At 65.5% G+C, this 17,840-nt stretch overlaps 1 protein-coding gene across 3 annotated transcripts in view; it reads left to right on the top strand.

Annotated features, from left to right (window-relative positions):
* The window catches only part of LOC148413303 (transcription factor COE1), an 18,029-nt gene extending 8,052 nt beyond the window's left edge, over positions 1–9,977 (top strand). Inside the window, exons 7-16 of one of the 3 annotated variants that reach the window (XM_088430826.1) lie at positions 3,685–3,766; positions 3,842–3,959; positions 4,873–5,003; positions 5,157–5,283; positions 6,508–6,596; positions 7,491–7,556; positions 7,623–7,785; positions 7,990–8,187; positions 8,532–8,645; positions 8,828–9,977. In XM_088430826.1, the coding sequence (XP_088286952.1) occupies positions 3,685–3,766; positions 3,842–3,959; positions 4,873–5,003; positions 5,157–5,283; positions 6,508–6,596; positions 7,491–7,556; positions 7,623–7,785; positions 7,990–8,187; positions 8,532–8,645; positions 8,828–8,859 (1,120 nt within the window). In that variant the 3' untranslated portion in view covers positions 8,860–9,977. Of the gene's footprint in view, positions 1–3,684; positions 3,767–3,841; positions 3,960–4,869; positions 5,004–5,156; positions 5,284–6,507; positions 6,597–7,490; positions 7,557–7,622; positions 7,786–7,989; positions 8,188–8,531; positions 8,646–8,827 lie in introns of all 3 variants that reach the window. The other 2 variants (XM_088430828.1, XM_088430827.1) reach the window with 2 other exon arrangements.
* The last annotated feature ends 7,863 nt before the right edge of the window (positions 9,978–17,840 follow it).

Below are 17,840 nucleotides of genomic sequence, written 5' to 3'. Positions count from 1 at the left end.
AAACGAGATCGGAGCGGCTACAGTAAGGGCCGGTGAGCGCCCCCCCCCCCCAAACCGGAGGCATGCGCGCGCAAATAACGCCGCGTCTTCAACGTCCCCGTTTGCTCTGCGTGTGCGCGCGACATGGCGGCAATAAGCGTGGCGCGGCCCGTGCCGCTGCAAACATCAACGCAAGTCAAGCGGCGCGCGTTGGACGCCGCCGCCGCCGCCTCACAATTTGGAGGGAGGGGCGCCCCCCCCGCTCCGCGCGCTCCCCACTTTTTGATGGCGCGTCTTTGTGTTGCGTGCGCGAGATGCGACGCGGGCATGCCGAGGCAGGCGGGGGATGTGCGATCGGGGGGGCGGGGGGCGCGAATGAGACACTTGAGGGGATGAGATCAGGACGTAAGGGAGGACAATGACGAGGAGGCCGTATCGATTTCTATATAAAGACGGAGGCTGACCATATAGGGCCGGGGGGGTCGGGGGGGGGGGGTCGGTCGCCACCGTTCCCCGGCAACCCGGCGTCAGCTAGCGCGCCGGCGAAGGCGGAACCGGCGAGGCTTCGCTCTTTTCCGAGCGAAGCCTCGCCGCAAAACCTCACGCCGACCGACGGCGGCGAGGAAACGAAGATCCGGGCGGAGCGGTCGGAGGACCCGGTTGTTGGGGCGGCGCGGGCTTCCCGGCGCGCGCTTGTGGCCCGCTTCGGCCGATTTAGCCCCCCGCTTCCCGTCGGCTTTCTCGTGGCCCGGCGGGACTCGCTCGCTCGCTCGCTCGCGGCGCGGCTCGCCGCCGCCCGGCCCCTTTTCCCTCTTTCTCCCCGCGCCTTTCAGGCGGTCGGCTTCCCGGTCGGATTTCGTTTGTTCTTATTTTTCTGGCTCCCCCTCGGCGGCGGGAGAAGGGCGCGCTCGGCGAGCGGCCGTCATCTTCTGAAAAAGCGCATTTGGCAGGAATGCTGTTAGCGCAATGGAAAATGGACTTTTCAAGGTGAAGGTCTTATTCCAGCAGCGGCGGGAGCCGGACAAATGAATTTGCGGCGCGTGCCACTTTGAGGAATGAGCCCTCGCCCTCGCCCTCGCCCTCGCCGCCGCCGCCGCGCTTTCGAGACGTCACTCGAGCCGAAAATCGGCCTCCTTCCGAAGCCCTCCCGCCCAAAATCACCAAGCGCTTTGATGGCAAATTGTTTCCGGAGCGGGTTGGAAGTCCGTTTTGTTTGGCGGCAGCGTGGTGCGCCTTTCACTTTCAAATGAGCGGCAAAAAGCAGCTTCTGCTCAACAAAAACGTTTTGCAAAACGAAGCGGGTCAGACTGAGTGCGTCCCGGCCTTCCGCGTGGCTTTTTTTCTTTGAGGGGGGGCTCCTTTTGGCCTGGGCGGAGGACGGCCGCCCGCCCCTTCCCGCTCGTTTCTTGGGTCGCCTCTGCCGCTAGCGAGCAGGCGTTCTTTTAAGGCCCGACGCGCGCGCGGGGAACGTGGCCCCGGAGTCGTCCGAGCGGAGACGGCGCTCCGCCGGAAGCCCCCGCGCGCGCTTTGTGAGTCCGGCCCCTCCCATCCCCTCCCATCCCCTCCCATCCCCTCCCCTCCTAAAGCGTACGAAGTCCCGGCGACCTTCGGGCCCGTCCCGAACGCGTTCCGGCAAACCGTGGCCCCGGATCGGACGGGGCGGACGGCGAAAACGTGCGCCCGGGCTAATGTGCCGACGGGCCTAATAAAGCGGAGGAGCGAGGCGACGCGCGTGCGGGGGGGTCGGGGGGTTCGCCCAGCTTATTTCGGCTTTACGGCGCGTACGTGCGGCGTCTCGCTAATCGCGCCTCCTAATCCCACCCGTCAAACGCTCCAATCGACGAGTGCGATGCTCCGCCACCCTTTAACCGGCTAATCTCCACGCCGCTGGAGAATTGTGGGAAAAAAAAATTGGCGTAGATGGGGGCCGCCCTCCTCCCCCAAAACTCCCCCCGGACATCCGACGGCCACTGGAGCCCAGGGCCGCCGGGGGGCTCCGGGCCACCTCGCGCCGGCGTGCGCCTTCTAGGGTACGCCTCTTTATGTGTGTGAACTCTGGCATCGATCCGTCGATCGCCCCCCCCCCCCCCCCCCCAACCCCCCCCGCCCGCGCCGGCGGGCTTAAGTGTTATTTAGTCGTCAGTCATTAATGAACACGCTCGCATCCTGCCGCTGTCAATCACGCCGGCAGGTGAGAGCGCAGCTAGTTGAGGCGCGCGCACACGCACTTCCCGTGAAGCCGCGCCATCTCGCTTCCTGCCATCCGGCGCTCGGGCGCCTCCTCGCACGTACAAACGACGTATCGAGACCATCTAACGGTTTGATTCGCGCCGCGACGCTTGCACCTTTTACTTTGTTTCCTCTTTGGTTTTTTTCAACCCGGGACAAACGCCGTCCGCCCGAGCCGAGCCCGCCGTCCGGATGTGCCGCCGGCCTCTCTGGCGTCGGGCCCGACGACGCCAACGCCGCTCAAACACCTCGCGCGGAAAAGCCGACCACGGCGGGAAAAGCTGTGACGCCCCCCTCCCCCTTCCGGCTTGGCGTACGGAAAGCGCCCGATCGCCGGCCGCTTAATATGCCAAGGGGCGCCGGCTCGCACGCTGAAAGCGGCGCTCGCCCCGGCGGGGATAAAGAATGTATGCGCGCGCAGCTTTTAACGCTCTGGGGTTGAAATCCGCGTACGTTTTCCTTCGCCGTTTCGGGTCCCGCGGCCTTACTTGGGGAACGTGACGCGAGCGGCGGCCGTCGGCCCCGGAAGGTGCCAGTCGGGCAACCTTGACGCTGACCGCCGCTCGCCGCGCCATCGCACCCGCGCGCCGCCAAACAGATGGACGCAAGCCGAGAGCGCTAAAAAGCTCCGACGCGCTGAGAAAACGCGCGCGTTGCAAAAAAGCGACACGCATCGCACTTGGCCGCCTCGCCGTGCGTTGGGAAGAGCCTCAATGACATCGGCCGTGTAAGGTTCGCGTCCTTATTCCTTCTCTTGATCGGGAAGCAATGGACCGTATTTGCGCGCAAATGTAAATGCGCTCGGCCGGCGAAAGGTGGGCGGAGCTCCGCCCGCGGGGAAGCCGGCGGCATCGCCTTGCAAACCGCCGCTTCCTTTATCGGCGCGAACGGACCCGTCGCGTGACGGCCCCGTGTACAGTACGCGCGCGTGTGTGTGCGTGCGTGTGCGCGCGTTTGCTCCGGCATCCCGCGGGGCTGCTGCAGGTGTTCCGGGAGGAGCGGGAACACGTTTGGACCGCGGCCGCCTAGCACTAATGACAACAGCAGACCCGCTGTGTGTGTGTGTGTGTGTGTGTGTGTGTGTGTTGGCCGCGTAGCCCCCCCCAATTTTCCAGTCCGAGTATGACCGTCGTAAAGCGTCTCCCGCAGCCCCGCGCGCTTTTTGTGGCTAATGCAGGGCGTTCCCCTGCGAGCCGCCTCCGCTTCCTGCCCCGATGGCGAGTACGCGTTGGAGGGTCAAGGATAAACGCACGTTACCATCAAATATGGAGCGTCGGCGCAAGTGGAGCCCCGTGTCATTTTGGCAGAATTATTGCTGACGCGTAGCTGATGGAAAGTGCGAAGGAAAGCGCGGCCGGGCGTAAAGGCGCGCTTTGGCTGCCCTCGTGTGTAAAGGCGCGCTTTGGCTGTCCTCGCGCGTAAAGACGCGCTTTGGCTGTCCTCGCGCGTAAAGACGCGCTTTGGCTGTCCTCGCAGGTTCTTCCTCAAGTTCTTCCTCAAGTGCAACCAGAACTGCTTGAAAAACGCGGGAAACCCGCGGGACATGAGGCGCTTCCAGGTGAGCGGCGCGGCCCGGGCGCGGCCGGGGCGCGGCCGGGGCCCCCGTGACGCGCCGGCCCTTTGTCTCACGCAGGTAGTGGTGTCCACCACGGTCAACGTGGACGGTCACGTGCTGTCCGTCTCCGACAACATGTTTGTCCACAACAACTCCAAGCACGGGCGCCGGGCGCGCCGCCTGGACCCGTCCGAAGGTAGGGGCGGGCGGGCGGGCGGGCGGGCAGGCAGGCAGGCAGGCAGGCAGGCAATGGCGCCGCGCGATAGGCAATGGCGCCGCGCGATAGTGTGGCCTTGCCTGGCCGATGACGGGGGGCGGGAGCGCGGCCGAGGATCGGACGGCGGGCGGCCGAGGCCTCCGGAAGGCCCGCTTTCGAGAACCGGACCAGATGTTTGGATGCCGGTCCGGCGCGCCTTCCCGCTTCCTTCCTTTTTGGCCCCGTCGACCCCCAAGCCGAGGGAGGTCGCGCGGAAGCGTCGTCCGTTTTGGTCCCGATGCTCGTAAATCTTCCGGCAGCCCCCGAAAGCGGGGCCTTTTGCTCGGATCCCAAGGAAACGTGGGAAAACGGCGCTCAACGGCGTTGACTGGGAATTTTCCGGCCTTTGAAACGCAAGCGGAAGTATAACTAACGGTGGACGAGCGCTACTTTCCCGCTCCCCCCCGTGACCTTCCGTTGCAGTAACTTCAGGCGTTTGGAAGGCGCTCGCGGGAGCCCGGGGATGAGAGCGACACAGGTCTTCTCCTAACCCCCCCTTATAAAAGGAGGACGGGCAAAAGCCGTCTTCCTCCGTCCCGTAAGCGGAAGGCCGCCCGTCCGGGACAAATAAAAGCGGGCCTCCAGGCGGGAGACGTCCTCTTTGAAGCGCGCGCCAACGGGGGCGTGTGGAGGCGGGCGGGGCAAAACAAACGCTCCTCGACACCAATCTGTCGCGCTTCCACCTTGACGTGGGGGGGGGCTCCCGAGGCTCGCCGTCTTTCATCCGCTTTTTTTCCCGCCGCCGCGTTTGTTCTCTGGCCCGGCGCCTCGCGGCCCGGCGAGGCCCGGCGCCCCGCCCGCGCGTCTTCCTCACCGGCGCCCGCCCGCGCGCGCGTGTCGTGTCGTGAAGCAGCCACGCCGTGCATCAAAGCCATCAGCCCCAGCGAAGGCTGGACCACGGGGGGCGCCACCGTCATCCTCATCGGAGACAACTTCTTCGACGGCCTGCAGGTGGTCTTCGGGACCGTGCTGGTGTGGAGCGAGGTGAGGCCGGGCCGGGGGGGCGGGGCGGGGCGGGGCGGGGCGCTCCGTCCGGGCCCTTCTTCCCGCGCTCTCTCGCCCCAGCGCGTTCTTCTCGGCCCGCTCGCCGTTTGCGATTCGTCCCGTCGACGTCCCTCTACGCTTGTTCTTCCGCAGCTGATCACGCCGCACGCCATCCGCGTGCAGACGCCGCCTCGCCACATTCCCGGCGTGGTGGAGGTCACGCTGTCCTACAAGTCCAAGCAGTTCTGCAAGGGAGCGCCGGGACGCTTCGTCTATACAGGTGAGGGCGCCGCCGCCGCTCGCCTTTGGCCTTTTTCAGCCGCCGCTGCTAACGACGAGCGTCTTCGATTTTGCCGCTTCCTTTATTCGGCCCGCTAAAAAACACGCTCCACCCGTTTGCAAAATTTGTCACCTCGCCGATGATGCGCTTCATCCCGGCCTTTGAGTCCCGTCCCATGTTAAGGACGGAGGCGCGAGGCGGACGCCGCGCTCTCGCCCCAAGAAGCGCAAGGTCGGCGGCGGCCGGGAAGACGGCAAATCGGCGCGGGGCGGGCGCTCGCGTCACGAGGAGGCGGACGTGCCGGCGCCTCGCGCCGCGCCATCAAGCTGGTTTAGGCCGGCGCGGCGCAATCTCCGGAACGTCCCGCCGCGCCGCGGCCGAGGCGCGGGAATCGAGCCGAGGGGGCGAGAGTGCGGACGCTCCGGCCCGCCGCAATTACTGGCCCCGCTCCTTTACGGAGCGGGCCCATTTCCCGTCAATCCCTCGGCCGGCATCGGAGCGGCCCGTTCCGATCGACCGGCGGGCGGGCGGCCGGCCCCGAGTCAAATTGGATCCGAACGATGGGGCCGCCCCGCCCGTAAAGGCGGCAAGATATGAGAATCGGACGGGGGGGGGGGTTCGATTGCCGTGGCGGCGGGCTCCCGTTTAGACGCGGCGTCGGCGGGAAAGGAATGCCTTTGGGGGAAGGGGGCCCGTGATTGTTTTGCGGCCGCCGCGGAAATCCCGCGCGGCCCCGCCCGGACGCTTTGTCGCGCTTTGCATATTTTTTTTTCCCTTTAAACCCCCCGCGCGCCCCGCATCTTCCCAATCGGCCGTCATCTTGTCTCCGCCTCCGGCCGGCCGCCTCGGACAAATTCGATTTAACGTCCGCGGGCCGGCGTTCCCCGGGAAGCCGAACAAATATGGTTCTAATGCTAATATCCCGGGCGGGCCGCCCCGCCTCCCGCTCGGTATTCGCGAAGGCCGCGCTTATGCAAACGAGCGGCGGGAGGCGCGGCCCGTCGATCATCGTTAGGCGCAACAAGCGCTAACGCTGACAAAGACCCTCTGACAAATTGTCCCCAAAGTCAAATTTGACAGCCTTTTATGATTAATGGACTCCATCGCCGCTGCGACTTCTCCTTCCCGCCTTTGGCATTAGCGTCGGCCGCGCACGCCGGCCGCCGCCTTAACGGGATGACTTTGGTCTCACCCGGGCCGCGCGCGTCTGTGCCCCCCCCGCAGCCTTGAACGAGCCCACCATCGACTACGGCTTCCAGAGGTTGCAGAAGGTCGTCCCTCGACACCCCGGGGACCCCGAGAGGTTACCTAAGGTCGGCGCCTCGCTCGCCGCCGACGTCGGGAACGGCGCGCGCGCGCGCGGCTCTCGCGTGCGTTGGCCGCCGCCAAATTGAAGCCATTCATCAAACGGCGACGCGGCGCAAAGAAGCCGTTTGTTTGTAAATGGATGCTGATGGCGGGCGCCGGGCCGCCGTCGCTGCCGGCCCTCACCGCTTCCTCCCCATGAATATTTACGCCTTTCGCACCTCGCCTGTCACTTGCCGTTTGCCGCGGACGGAGGCGCCGCGCGAGCACGGGGGACGCTCGCTGCGCCGCGGCGTCACCTGGAAACGGCGACATCCGGTTTGCGGAAACGCAAAGCGCCGTTAGTCGCCGGCTCCGGCCGCTTCGAGACAAGCGGGCGCCCCTTCCTCGTTTATCTTCGTTTGGAGCCGTCCGACGGCCCGTCCCGATAGTCCCGCCTTCTCATCGGACGGCCGAAGGGGGAGGCGGCGCCGCGAGCGCGACGGCGGTGAGGAACCCAGGCCGCCGTCGCGCTCGCGACGCCCGTCGGTCTCCGTCCAGTAGACTTCGGCTCATCGGCGAGCGGACGATCGCCGTCGGACGGCCCGCTCGTTTGAGGGATCCCCTTCCCGCTCCCCCGTTCCCGCCCCCCGTTCCCGCTCCCCCGTAGCGGCGCGCAGAAAGCCGACACGCAATCCTTCCTCTGTCCGCTTCCCGAGCGGGCCGCGTTTCGGCAAGAGCGCAAAGCGAGGCGGCGTGGAGGGCGCAATACCCAGGGGAGCGCCAGCAGAGGCCTCCACCTTCCCGCTCCTTTCCCTCCGGCGGGCGTTTGGCCGTCACGCCGCCGCTCCCTTTGCCTCCCCCCCCGTTCCCTCCCGCCGCTTTCCCTCTCGCCGTCGCAATCCTTGCCGGCCTGCGCGCAGGAGGTGCTGCTGAAGCGGGCCGCCGACCTGGTGGAGGCGCTGTACGGGATGCCGCACGGCAACCAGGTGAGCGGCGTCGGACCCCGCCCCGGAGCTCCGTCCGTCCCTAACCCCGAGCGGCGCCCCCTCCAGGACGTGATCCTGAAGCGAGCGGCGGACCTGACGGAGGCGCTGTACGGCGGCGTCCCTCGCGCGCACAACCAGCTGCCGCCGCTGAGCGGCGCGGCGGCGCACCCGGGCATGATGGCCGTCAACTCCTTCGCCAACATCTCGGAGGCGTCGCAGGCCGACCAGGGTGAGCGCGCCGCGGAGGGGCGTCCGTCGCGAGGGGTTCGCCGGAGCCCGCCGGCCAACCGCGGGGAGCGCGCCGAACGGAACGCGTCTCGGCGGAGCCGAAATTTCCCGGAGGCGGCGGGCGTTTGGCGGAAAACGGCTGGACTTTTACCGCTTTTACCGTTTGGTGGGATGAACTAACCGCGGTGATTTTTCCCGACGGAAGGTTACTCCCGCGGCTCCAGCGGCGCGTCCCCTCGCGGCTACGCGCCGGGCTCCGCGCCGCAGCAGTCGGGCTACGGCGCCATCAACGGCATCGCGCCCTCCATCAACGGCTACGGCGCCGCCGCCATGACCAACCTGGCCAACGTGCCCGGCTCGCCCGGCTTCATCAACGGCGCCGGGGCCAACTCGGCGTACGCCGGTGAGTCCTTCGGCGGGCGGGCAAGCGGGTGGGCAAGCGGGCGGGTGGGCAAGCGGGCGGGCGGGCGGGGGGCCGCGTTTGGGAACGGGCCTCACATCCAGCGGCCGCCGTCCGCGGCCTTGTCAGTCCGAGCGCGGCGCCCTTCTCGGAGTCCGAGCCGGACTCTTTTGAAAAGGCTCGCGCGACGGAGGCGCCGTTTGCGTCTTCGGTTGGCAGGCATCTTTAAACGGCGACGGCGCTCGTCTCGTCTCCCCCCTTCAAGTTATGGATCAACTTTGCTCCCCGGCTCGCTCGCTCGCTCCTTCCTCACCCGTGGTCTTCCTTCCTTGTTCCCGCTCCCGTAGGCGTGCGCTCGTTCTCCCCGGTGAGCGCGGTCAAACAGAAGAGCGCCTTTGCCCCCGTGGCGCGGCCGCAGACCTCCCCGCCCCCCGCCCGCACCTCCGCCGACGGCCTCCATGGTGAGCACCCCCCACCCCGCCCCCGCCCCCTCGCTCTCGTCAAAGTTGATCCATAACCGCCGCGGCCGGCCGTCGCCGTTTGGCCGCCTTTGCGCCGCCGTAACGGGGAGGCGGGCGAAACCGTCGGAAAAGAACGGCGAAGGTTCCGGCTCTGAACTTTGCGCTCTCCTTCCTCCTCGCAGCGATGGCCGGCCTCATCGTCCCGCCCATGTGAGCGCGGCCCCGCCCTCGGAACCGCGGACGCCGGCGGGACCGTCCCCGCCGCCCTCGAGCTGCGGGCCGCCCGGCCGAAAATGTTTGCACGAAGCCCGCCCGTAACCCCGTAACGCTGGCGAGCTTTTCTCCGGGGCGGGGGGGGGGGGCGCTTTGCTTCTTTTTCGTCTTCCGGGAAGCGAAATGAAGTCTTCCTGACCGGCGGGGGCGGGACTCCCCGGGCAAAACTGGGCTTTGCTCCCCCGGCCGTGTCGCCGCGCCTTCCGACTCGCTCCGGCTCGCTCGTCTTCTTCCTTTGCTCTTTCCGCTTCTCTGCGCGCCGACGCTTTTTTCCCGTACTTGCGAGCTTCATTTGCTGTGGCGAATCTCCATGGAAACATCTCTGTTGTCTTTTAGATATTATGAAATGTTTTGTAAAAAAAAAAAAAATGTCGCAACCTTGTTAGAAAGGTGTTGTTCACTTTTTGTACACCAATTTTGTGTCTCACACACGCCGCCAGCTAAGCTAAAAAAAAAAAAAAAAACGTCTGACGTCACGTTTGCCACCTTTCTATCGCAGCGTCCTCGTGTTTGTGACGACGCGGGCGTTTTTTATTTTGGACTTTCAAAGCAGCGCTGGACTTTTTTCAGTCAGGGACGTTGATCGGGGGGGGGCAAAAAACGGATTTGTTTTGATCTTAAAGCTTTGAAAATTTGAGTGCGATGACGGGCAATAAGACGCTCCCGGTTCCACGTATGTGGGTTGGATGTCAACTTTGACCTTCCTGTTTGCTTTTCAATGTTTTCCTTTGTGCGCGGCGCCGAATTCGACATTTCTACAAAGGCACGCATGCCCATGTACGTACAGCGGTTGGTTCCGGCGAGGGCCCGACGTCAACGAGCGGCGGACGGAGCGCCGCTTCTTTGGATCCGCCAAACTCGGGCCGCACCGAACCCTTGAAAAGCGACGAGCTTGCGCGCGCTCCACGAACGTGAGGGATGCAGGACGGCGGACCGCCGCGAGATCAGTCTGGAGCGGAAATCGCATCCGTTTTGTACATAGGCGCGCATGTTTGTTTCTGTGTGGTCTTTCCTGCTTTTGCTACAGAAATTCTTCAATAAAGATAACGTCATCCGGGCGAGCGGGCCTTTCTTTTCTCTCTCAGCCGCGCCTTGGCCGGCACCGCCGCGCGCGGGCTTGTCCGCCAACCTGCCCGGGAAGCTCCCAAGCGCCGCCTCTTCTTGAGCCGGTCCGCGACCTTCCGCTTAAGTCGGAGCGGAAATTCCGGCGGGGCCCCCCCTTCCGTGTCCGGCGCGCTCGTCGTCCGCTTCCGAAGCGCGACCGGTCGACGGAAAACTACGCGGGAAGGCCGCTTTCGGGGCGGCGCGGGAGGTCGGGTCGGCTCGCCCCTTTTGCCGGATCGTTGGCGCGGCGGACCGAACCGAGCGTTTCGGCTCTTCCGCGTTTCCCGGCGGGAAGGCCGGTCCGAGGAACGGGGGAGAGGCGTGACGAAAACGAAGCCGGGTCGGGTCGGGTCGGGGCCGGGCCGGGTCGGGACGCCGCACGTCCCGAGCTTTCCGCCCGGGAGGCCTCCTCGGCCGGATTCGCCGTCTTTTGGGATGGGTAGCGCGTAGCGCGCAACGGAGCCGTCGGGACGCCCACCTCTCGGCTCGGCCCGGTGTTCTTTGGCCTTGGCGTTTTCTTCCCGTCGGCGGGCGGATGAGTTGTTTTTCCGTCCGGCGCCGAGAACGCGCGTGCGTCCGGACGTTCCCGCCGGGAGTCGCGAAGGGGAGCGTAGCGCGCCGGCACTTATGAAAAGAATGAAGGCGCTAATTAGCCGGCCGTTCCCGTCCGCTAATGAGGCCGCGGCGGAGAAGGCGCCCACGTCATAAATAAGACATTAGAGGGCCCTAAAGGAGCCGGCCGCACCTTAATCGCGATCGCTCCGGCCTCCCCCTCCTTTTTCTCCGGCCCGGCGTTCAGCGGCGCTCCGGGCCCGGGGAGTCGGAGCGCGGGCTGCCGAAAGGGAAGGGACGCGCCCGCCGTCCTCCTTTTTCGCTTCGGTTTTTTGCCGGCCGCTTCGACGCGGGCCGACAAAGAGCGAGCGGACGCTCTTCCCTTTTTTACGCGTTTGACCGCCGCCGCAAGGACGTCCGCGGAGTTAATGACGGCGAGAGAGACGAGCGTGGCGGGAAGCGGCCCGATCGCCGCCGCCGTAATTTGCGCGGGCGCGCTAATTAGCGGGCGCCGTAAAATAAGTCATAGTGGTCGAGCTAACGAGTCCGCCGGAGGGCCCTTGGCCGCGCACGTTAAAACAATAAAAGTACAGGCGGCCATTTTGACCGGCGCCATTATTCTTCTCCTCCTCTTCCGTTTTTGAACTCGGCCGTCTCCGGCCGCGGCTACTAATGACGTCTTTGTGCGTTAATTGCGCGCCGCTCATTAAGACTGCCGACGTTCCCGCGGAGTGCAATAAAGGCGCGCCTGCTATGGCCATAAACACGGCGAGCGTCTGCAAACATCGTCGACGGTGATGAACGCGGGCCGGAAGAGTAGCTTTGCGGTGGGATGGGCCCAGCGCGTGAGCTTTTCTCCTTGCTTTCGGAAGAGGAGAACCGCGTGAAGCGGGCGGGGCTTTTCGAGACGACGCTTCCGGCCTGCCGGCGGGCGCTCGTCGGCGTCTGAGCCCGAGCCGACGTCGAGCGGCCTTTGACCTCCGGCCGCGGTTCCTGCCGCCGCCCTCGGGGGTCGTTCGGTAATCGCCCGCTCAGCCCGCCGATCGGAAAGCGCGCGTCTTCGGACGGCTCGTCGGGTTCTTGCGCGTTGGCCGGCGCGCTTCACTTCATTTCCGAACGCTTTTTCAATTGGATTCCAAACGGGAGCGGCGGCGAATGCGTGCAGTCAGCTGACAGCTGACCTTTATTCACATTCATGTTTTTCCCTCCACGGAGCGAGGAGGAGGAAGGAGCTCCTCTCCCTCTTCATCCTCCCGTGAAGCGTCACCGCGGGGTTAATGTAAGTCATGTATCTCATTACGTGCGCGCACGCAAACACCCCTCCCGGGGGACTTTTGCGCCGGAAGCCAAACTTCTTTTGCGCGCGGTGGAGCTTCTCGCGCCAGAGCCGTCCGACACAGCTGCGCGCGGCCGGTCACGTGACGCTAGACGTGTCTCGGCACGTCGGAAGCCTTCGACGGCGACTTCCCGAACATCGCGGCGGCGGCGGCGGCAAACGAACCCGTCATGCGGAGAGCCTCGCCGATCGCGCTTCAGCCCGCCGCCTCAAACGTTTCGACGGCTCGACCCAACGCGTGCATTCGGACTCATTTTTTTCGCCGCTAATGGCGCCGCACGACGAGTGGCGTGACGCAATCAGGCGTTGCCGCTTGCTAATCGTGCTTTCCTAGCTAGCCGCGTCCCTCCCAAGATGGCGGAACGCTGAGCGCGGGGCGGGTCGCCGAGACCACCTTTGACCCCTCGTCCTAATCAAGAGATCCCGCCTCCGTTCGGAAAACATCTGACGTGAAACGGATGCGCGGGGGTGGGGCGCTCAGGTATGACGCGGCGGGGGCCCGCAGGGGGTAACGGGGCCCGACGGCACCAGCGAGCGAGCGAGCCGGCGGATAAACCCGTCAAGCGCTAATAGGCTCCGTTGCGACTCGCTCAAATCTGGCTGCGGGCTCCGCCCCCCTCGGACGCATCAATAAATCACGGGCCCGACTTTGCCTCCTTAAAAAACAGAAACGACGAAAAACAAAACGCAAGTTGTTGTTTTCGTTGCAATTTATTCATCGCTGACGGGCGCGCGGGCGGGTCACCCCGGGACCGGCTCCGGCCCGGCGGCCTCCCGTCCGCAGATTTGCCGCCCGCCGCCTTTGCGCATCAAATATTTAGGAGCTCTTTCCCGAGCGCTCGCCGGCCATCCCGACCCGGCCCGTCCCGACCCGGGCCCCGGCCTCGCCCCCAAGTGTTTCCCGTACCGCGCAAACGTCGAGTCTCGATCGCGCCTCCTTCGATCCGGGGCGAGAGGAAAACAGGCGCGAGCGGCCCGTCTGAAAAAGGGGCGCGCGGCGGGGACGTTTGGCGGCCATCGGAAAAGCGCGCTTTCCGTCCAGGGAAAGCGGCGGCGCGCGAACCAAAGGGGCGTCTCGGCGAGAAAGGGGGCCGGCCCCGGCCGGCGACGCCAATTAAAGGCGGCCGCTCGTAAAAACGCCCAATAAAAGCTCGCGAGGAGTAACGGGGGGACGCCCGGCTTCTTTATCTTCTCTAATAAGAGATGGTATTTATGGCGGCCGTTGTCGGGTCCGGGGGTCTCCGGGGAGCGCCGGGGGGGGGCCGTAAAGTCCTCGGGCCGACCCCGCGCACTTCGGACGTCGGCGCGTTCCCGCCGTCGCGCCGGCTAGCTCAGGAGAGAAATCTCCCGAGATGTTCTTTTGACGATGCGGGGGCGTCGCCATCGCCGCGGGAACGGCAAGACGCGGGGATAGGATACCGGCGGAGGGTCAGCCCGCTCGGCGGAGGCGGCGGGATTTCCGCTCCGGATGTTCCTCCCCGCCCGCGCGATTGAGGGGCCGTTCCCTAAAAGGCGCGCGGCGGCGCCGGGAAGCCCTTCCGACAAGTCGGGCCAGAAAGACGGCGCCCCTTGAAAAAGGGAGGCAAACCGTCCGCGGCCGCAGGGTGACCCTAAGCCCGACCCCCGCGCGTCGCCTCCGGCCACGAAAGTGGGAAAGCAAAGGCCACTGGGAGGAAGGACGGCGGGCGCGTTGAATAGCCGTGGCCGCCGGCGCTGCGTGGAGCCTCGATGTGACTGGGCCAACAATTCGTAGATTAAGACCTATACCTCTATATATACATATTTCCATTAGTATATGTACACACACACACAGATATGTGGCCCCCCCAAAAACTGCAGTAGCGATCCCCATCTTTGCCGAGGTCGGGCTGTTAGCGCACGCATTAGCCCCCCCCCCCGCGCGAGCACTCGCCCGCCCCCAGAGTGGGCCGCTTGTCCAACTTAACGATTAAGAGCGCGGCTAATGAACTGTAGGATTAGCGAGGCGCTAATGGGAGGCGCGGCGGCCGCCTTAAGTGGCGCTTTGCGCGGGGAGGGGGCCGGCCCGTCCGTCTGGCCTTGTTGTTTGCGGACAAAAGGAGACAAAAACAAACCGCTTGACTTTTCGTACGACGGCGCTCGCAAAGGCGTACGGCCGCCGCGCGAGCGAGACGCCGCCGCCGCGTCCTTTGCGCCGTCCCATCCCCGTCCGTTTAAATGTGGCCGTTTTCCACACTTTTCATGGGAAATCTGGAAGCGCGCGTCGGTTGCAGCCCCACTTGACGCGCAAATGACTAAATGGAAAAATGACCGTACGAACACGCGCGACAACCGCGGCAATTTCCAACGCCCAACGAAGGCGGATCAGCGGCGCGCCCTAACCCTAACCCGGCGTCGGCCGGGAAACGCGCGGGACCGAAGCGGCGGGTCGGAGAGGTTGCGCGTCCCGGGAGGACGTCGGCGGAGTCCGGGCCGGGCGTCCCCCGGCGCGGCGGTTCACCAGGTGTTGTCTGCAACAGGCAATTAGTGGAGGAGGCGTAGCTGTCAATCAAGGGCGAAGGGGGGGGATTAGCCGCCCGGCCGTAATTAGCGAGCCGGAGGCTGGCGGGCCCCCAGGATAAAGGCTTTGCCAATAATGGACCCTCGGGTATTAATTACTGAAGGTCGGAGGCGGAGGAAAGGCCGGGATCTTAGCAGCCCGCCGCCTAAGATGATTGTTTAAATTTCAAAAATAATACTGCGCTGACAGTTGTTGGCCTCCCGCCGGGACGCCGCTACAAGGTAGCCGGCGTAATTAGCTTGAAGAGGAAAGGCCACCGCCAGCGAGCGGGCGAGCCAGAGACGCCGCGCGCGCGCGCGCCTGTTTGTGCGGCGCCCGCCCGCCGGCGTGTGGAAAAACACTCGTGTGACGAGCGGGCCGGGAGGACAAAGGGGGGCGACGCCAAGTGCGGGGGGAGAAACGGGAAGCCGGGGAAGCGGGCGATAAGAGAAGCAAGACGGAGCTGCTCCGTTCGCTTCGCTTTTGTTGGCGCGCTCAACGCAGCGCGGGCGGGCGGGCGGGCGGGCGGATTCTCCTCCAGCTTTTTTGGACTTGGACCCGCTCGTCACATCCCAGTCATCCATCCCGGTGCCGCGCGTACACGATTCCGGGTCAAAGGCCGCCCGGCGGGGGCCGCGAACCCGCCCCTAAGCCGACGACCGCCGCAACGCGCCGGAAATCGGAAAAACCTCATCGGTGAAACGGCTTTCCGGCGTCCGCTGAAGCAAGAAGCTAGGCTAATTAGCACGGGCGGGCCAAACGCGAGGAGCCACGACGCGTCCGCCATTGCAAGCGGCCGTCAATATTGGCGCCGGCCCCGCGTCTGCGCGCGTTGCGGGCGGCGATTCCGAGCGCGCGTGCTCCGAATTGGGAGTTCTGCCGCGAACGCCGCTCGGCGCAAAGAGATCAGACCGCGAGATGAAACGCCGCGGAGACAAAGCGCCCGGCTTTTCTTCCTAGGAGGCGCCAGCTGCAGACGCGGCACCCCAAGGACGCGGCGCTACGCTAGGCTAGCGGCGGGAAGGGCGGCCTTCCCCCGTGCGAGTGCAACTTTAATGAGGCGACGGCGCGGCTGCTCGACGATTCGTCAAACATCTGCGCCGGCAGATGTGGAGAGACGCCGCAGAGACGCGCCGCGTCTCCGCCCGTCTGGTCGCGCGCGTGCAAGAGGACGTTTTTGGACGCGCGCTTCGGAAAAGGAGGCGCGTGTTCCCGCGGGCCCCGCTTTGCGAGGACGCCGGCCGGCGCCATTTTACGGGGTCGCCCGCCCACTTCCGCGAGGCCGGCTACGGCGCGGCGGACCGTAGTCGTCCTGATGCGCGGACACCGGCGCTAGCTCTTCTCTCCCCGTCGCGCTCGAAAGCCCCGAGGGGGTCCGGGAAAAGCCCCGGGCCCCTTGGCTTCGGGGCCATTCGGGAAGGTCGCGCCGCGCCAAACGGGTCCCCGTTAACCCAGTAAACCCCGAGACCGGGTCGTGGCAGAAAGGCCGCAAAGTAGGCAACCCTGGTGAAAAAGCGCTCCGAATCTGGGGCGGGCGGGCCCCGCTTTCGCCGTCGCCACGGACGGGCGAAGATGGTAAGACGCGGCGTTTCCCAACCTTCCAGTACGCCACGGGTGCGGAAGCCCCGTCCCGGACGGCCGGCGTCCCGCACCTTTCCCTGATTCGGACCCTCGGGTCATTGGAGTCGGGCGCGCGGACTACGCAGAGCGAGCGAGGAGACGGCTCGCCGCCGCGGCGTCCGTGCGCGGGAGGGGCCGGGAACGGAGAAAAGCCTTTCGTCTCAGTTTTTTTGGGGTCGCGGCGGAGGGGGATCTCCGATTTTAGCGGGGCGGCCGCGTCTCGATCGGCGAACCGCGGCTCGTCTCGCGTCGGCGTCACATAATGGCGCGCCCGCTCCAGACGGAAGAAGAGGCGGGAAACGGGGGGGGGCGGCATATGGAGCACATTTATCACCGTTTGCTGCCATCTCGCTAAAGCGTGTGATGAACTCATTTGTTACCTTGGTCTTTTTTAATCAAACGCATGCTGCGCTCTCGGGCGCCCCCTAAGCCAAAGCCGCCCCGCCGCAGGGAAATGAGAGAGGCAAATGAGAGAGGCGGGCGAGGGCCGGAAGGGAGGGACATCGCGGGCGGAACGTGGGCTCTTAGCGGAGCCGGGGGCGGGCGCGGGCCGGCCAAGTCCGCCCGGAGGAACATTTCAATCGGGCTTTAGGATTTTCCGGCAAAGTCCGGTCGGCGGCGGAGCGCGCAGGCAAGATCCGCTTGGGTACGGCTAACCCGACTCGCGCCGTTCAGGAAGACGCGCAGCCACAAAGAGAAACGCTCACGCGGCGGCGCGGAAGCTGAAACGTTGGGGAAATTAACGTCAAGACGGGGGGAGTTTTGGGGGGCGGGGGGGGGTCGTCAAAAGGCTTGCCAAACATCTGAGTTCTTCCTCCTCCTCTTCCTCGCCTGCCATTTCGGTTGCCCATCCCGGCAGCCCGTTCGGGGCCGACCATCAAACGGCGCCCGTCCCGGCGGGCGTCTAGTTACGCCATCAAAGACGCGGCGCGGAGGCGGCGACCGCTCGGGCCGTCCCGACGAGACCCTGGCTGATAAACGGCGGCCGCCGGCTTCCTGCATAAACATGACTCGGCCGCCCCCGCCGCCGCCGCCGCATAAATCGCGGCGCCGGGCCTGAGCGGGAATAAATTTGGCATCGTGCGGGAAGGCTGCGGACCGCTACGCCCGTTTCGAACGTGAGGCAAAGGCGGGATCGGCGGCCGAGGCGCCTTCCCGTCGAGCGGCGCGGGAAGGCGAGGCTCGGGTTCTGTCGCCCCCTCTCCTCCCCGAAAGCGCCCCTCCCCCCACGAGGCGCGGCGGCATCCCGGGCCCGGCGCACTCAGCATCTGCTCGGCGGATGAATAAATGAAGCGCTCCCCGCGCCCGCCCCGGCGACAGCGCGCCCCTCTTAATTGCCGGCGAAAGGCGGTCGCCGCCGACGCCACTCTTTCCTGCCTTTCCGCCGCTAATTAGCACATTGTGTCCTTAAATGATTCACAAAGCGTGCGGCGCGCCCGCCGCCCGCCATCACTTATTCACGCGCCGAGCGGCGCTTTGCGCCAACATGGCCGCCCGAGGTAGATGAATTTAGTCCAATTAGCAGACGCTGTCAGAGCGCATCAGCGTCTGGCGAGTCCCGAACGCTTCCGAGCGAGCGCCGGCCTTCGACTAAACGAAAAAGAAATCAAAATCGTGAACGCGTAGCGGAATGGGCCTCAACCAAATACCGGAACCAAAGCGCCGGTAACGCTCCCGTTATATGCGCCTATAGCTAAAGTGAGGAAAAGTAGCATTTTGGCGGGGGGGGGGGATTTCCACGGCCGCCGAGACGCTTTGCGTCGACGACCTCGGTTTTCAAGCCTGAGTGGAA

This window comes from Hippichthys cyanospilos, chromosome 13 (genome assembly GCF_059441005.1).
Source record: "Hippichthys cyanospilos isolate Australia breed blue-spotted pipefish chromosome 13, RoL_Hcya_1.0, whole genome shotgun sequence".
Taxonomy (NCBI): Eukaryota; Metazoa; Chordata; class Actinopteri; order Syngnathiformes; family Syngnathidae; genus Hippichthys; species Hippichthys cyanospilos.
Note: the sequence above shows the minus strand (reverse complement) of the source record. Positions and strands in the feature narration are given on the sequence as shown.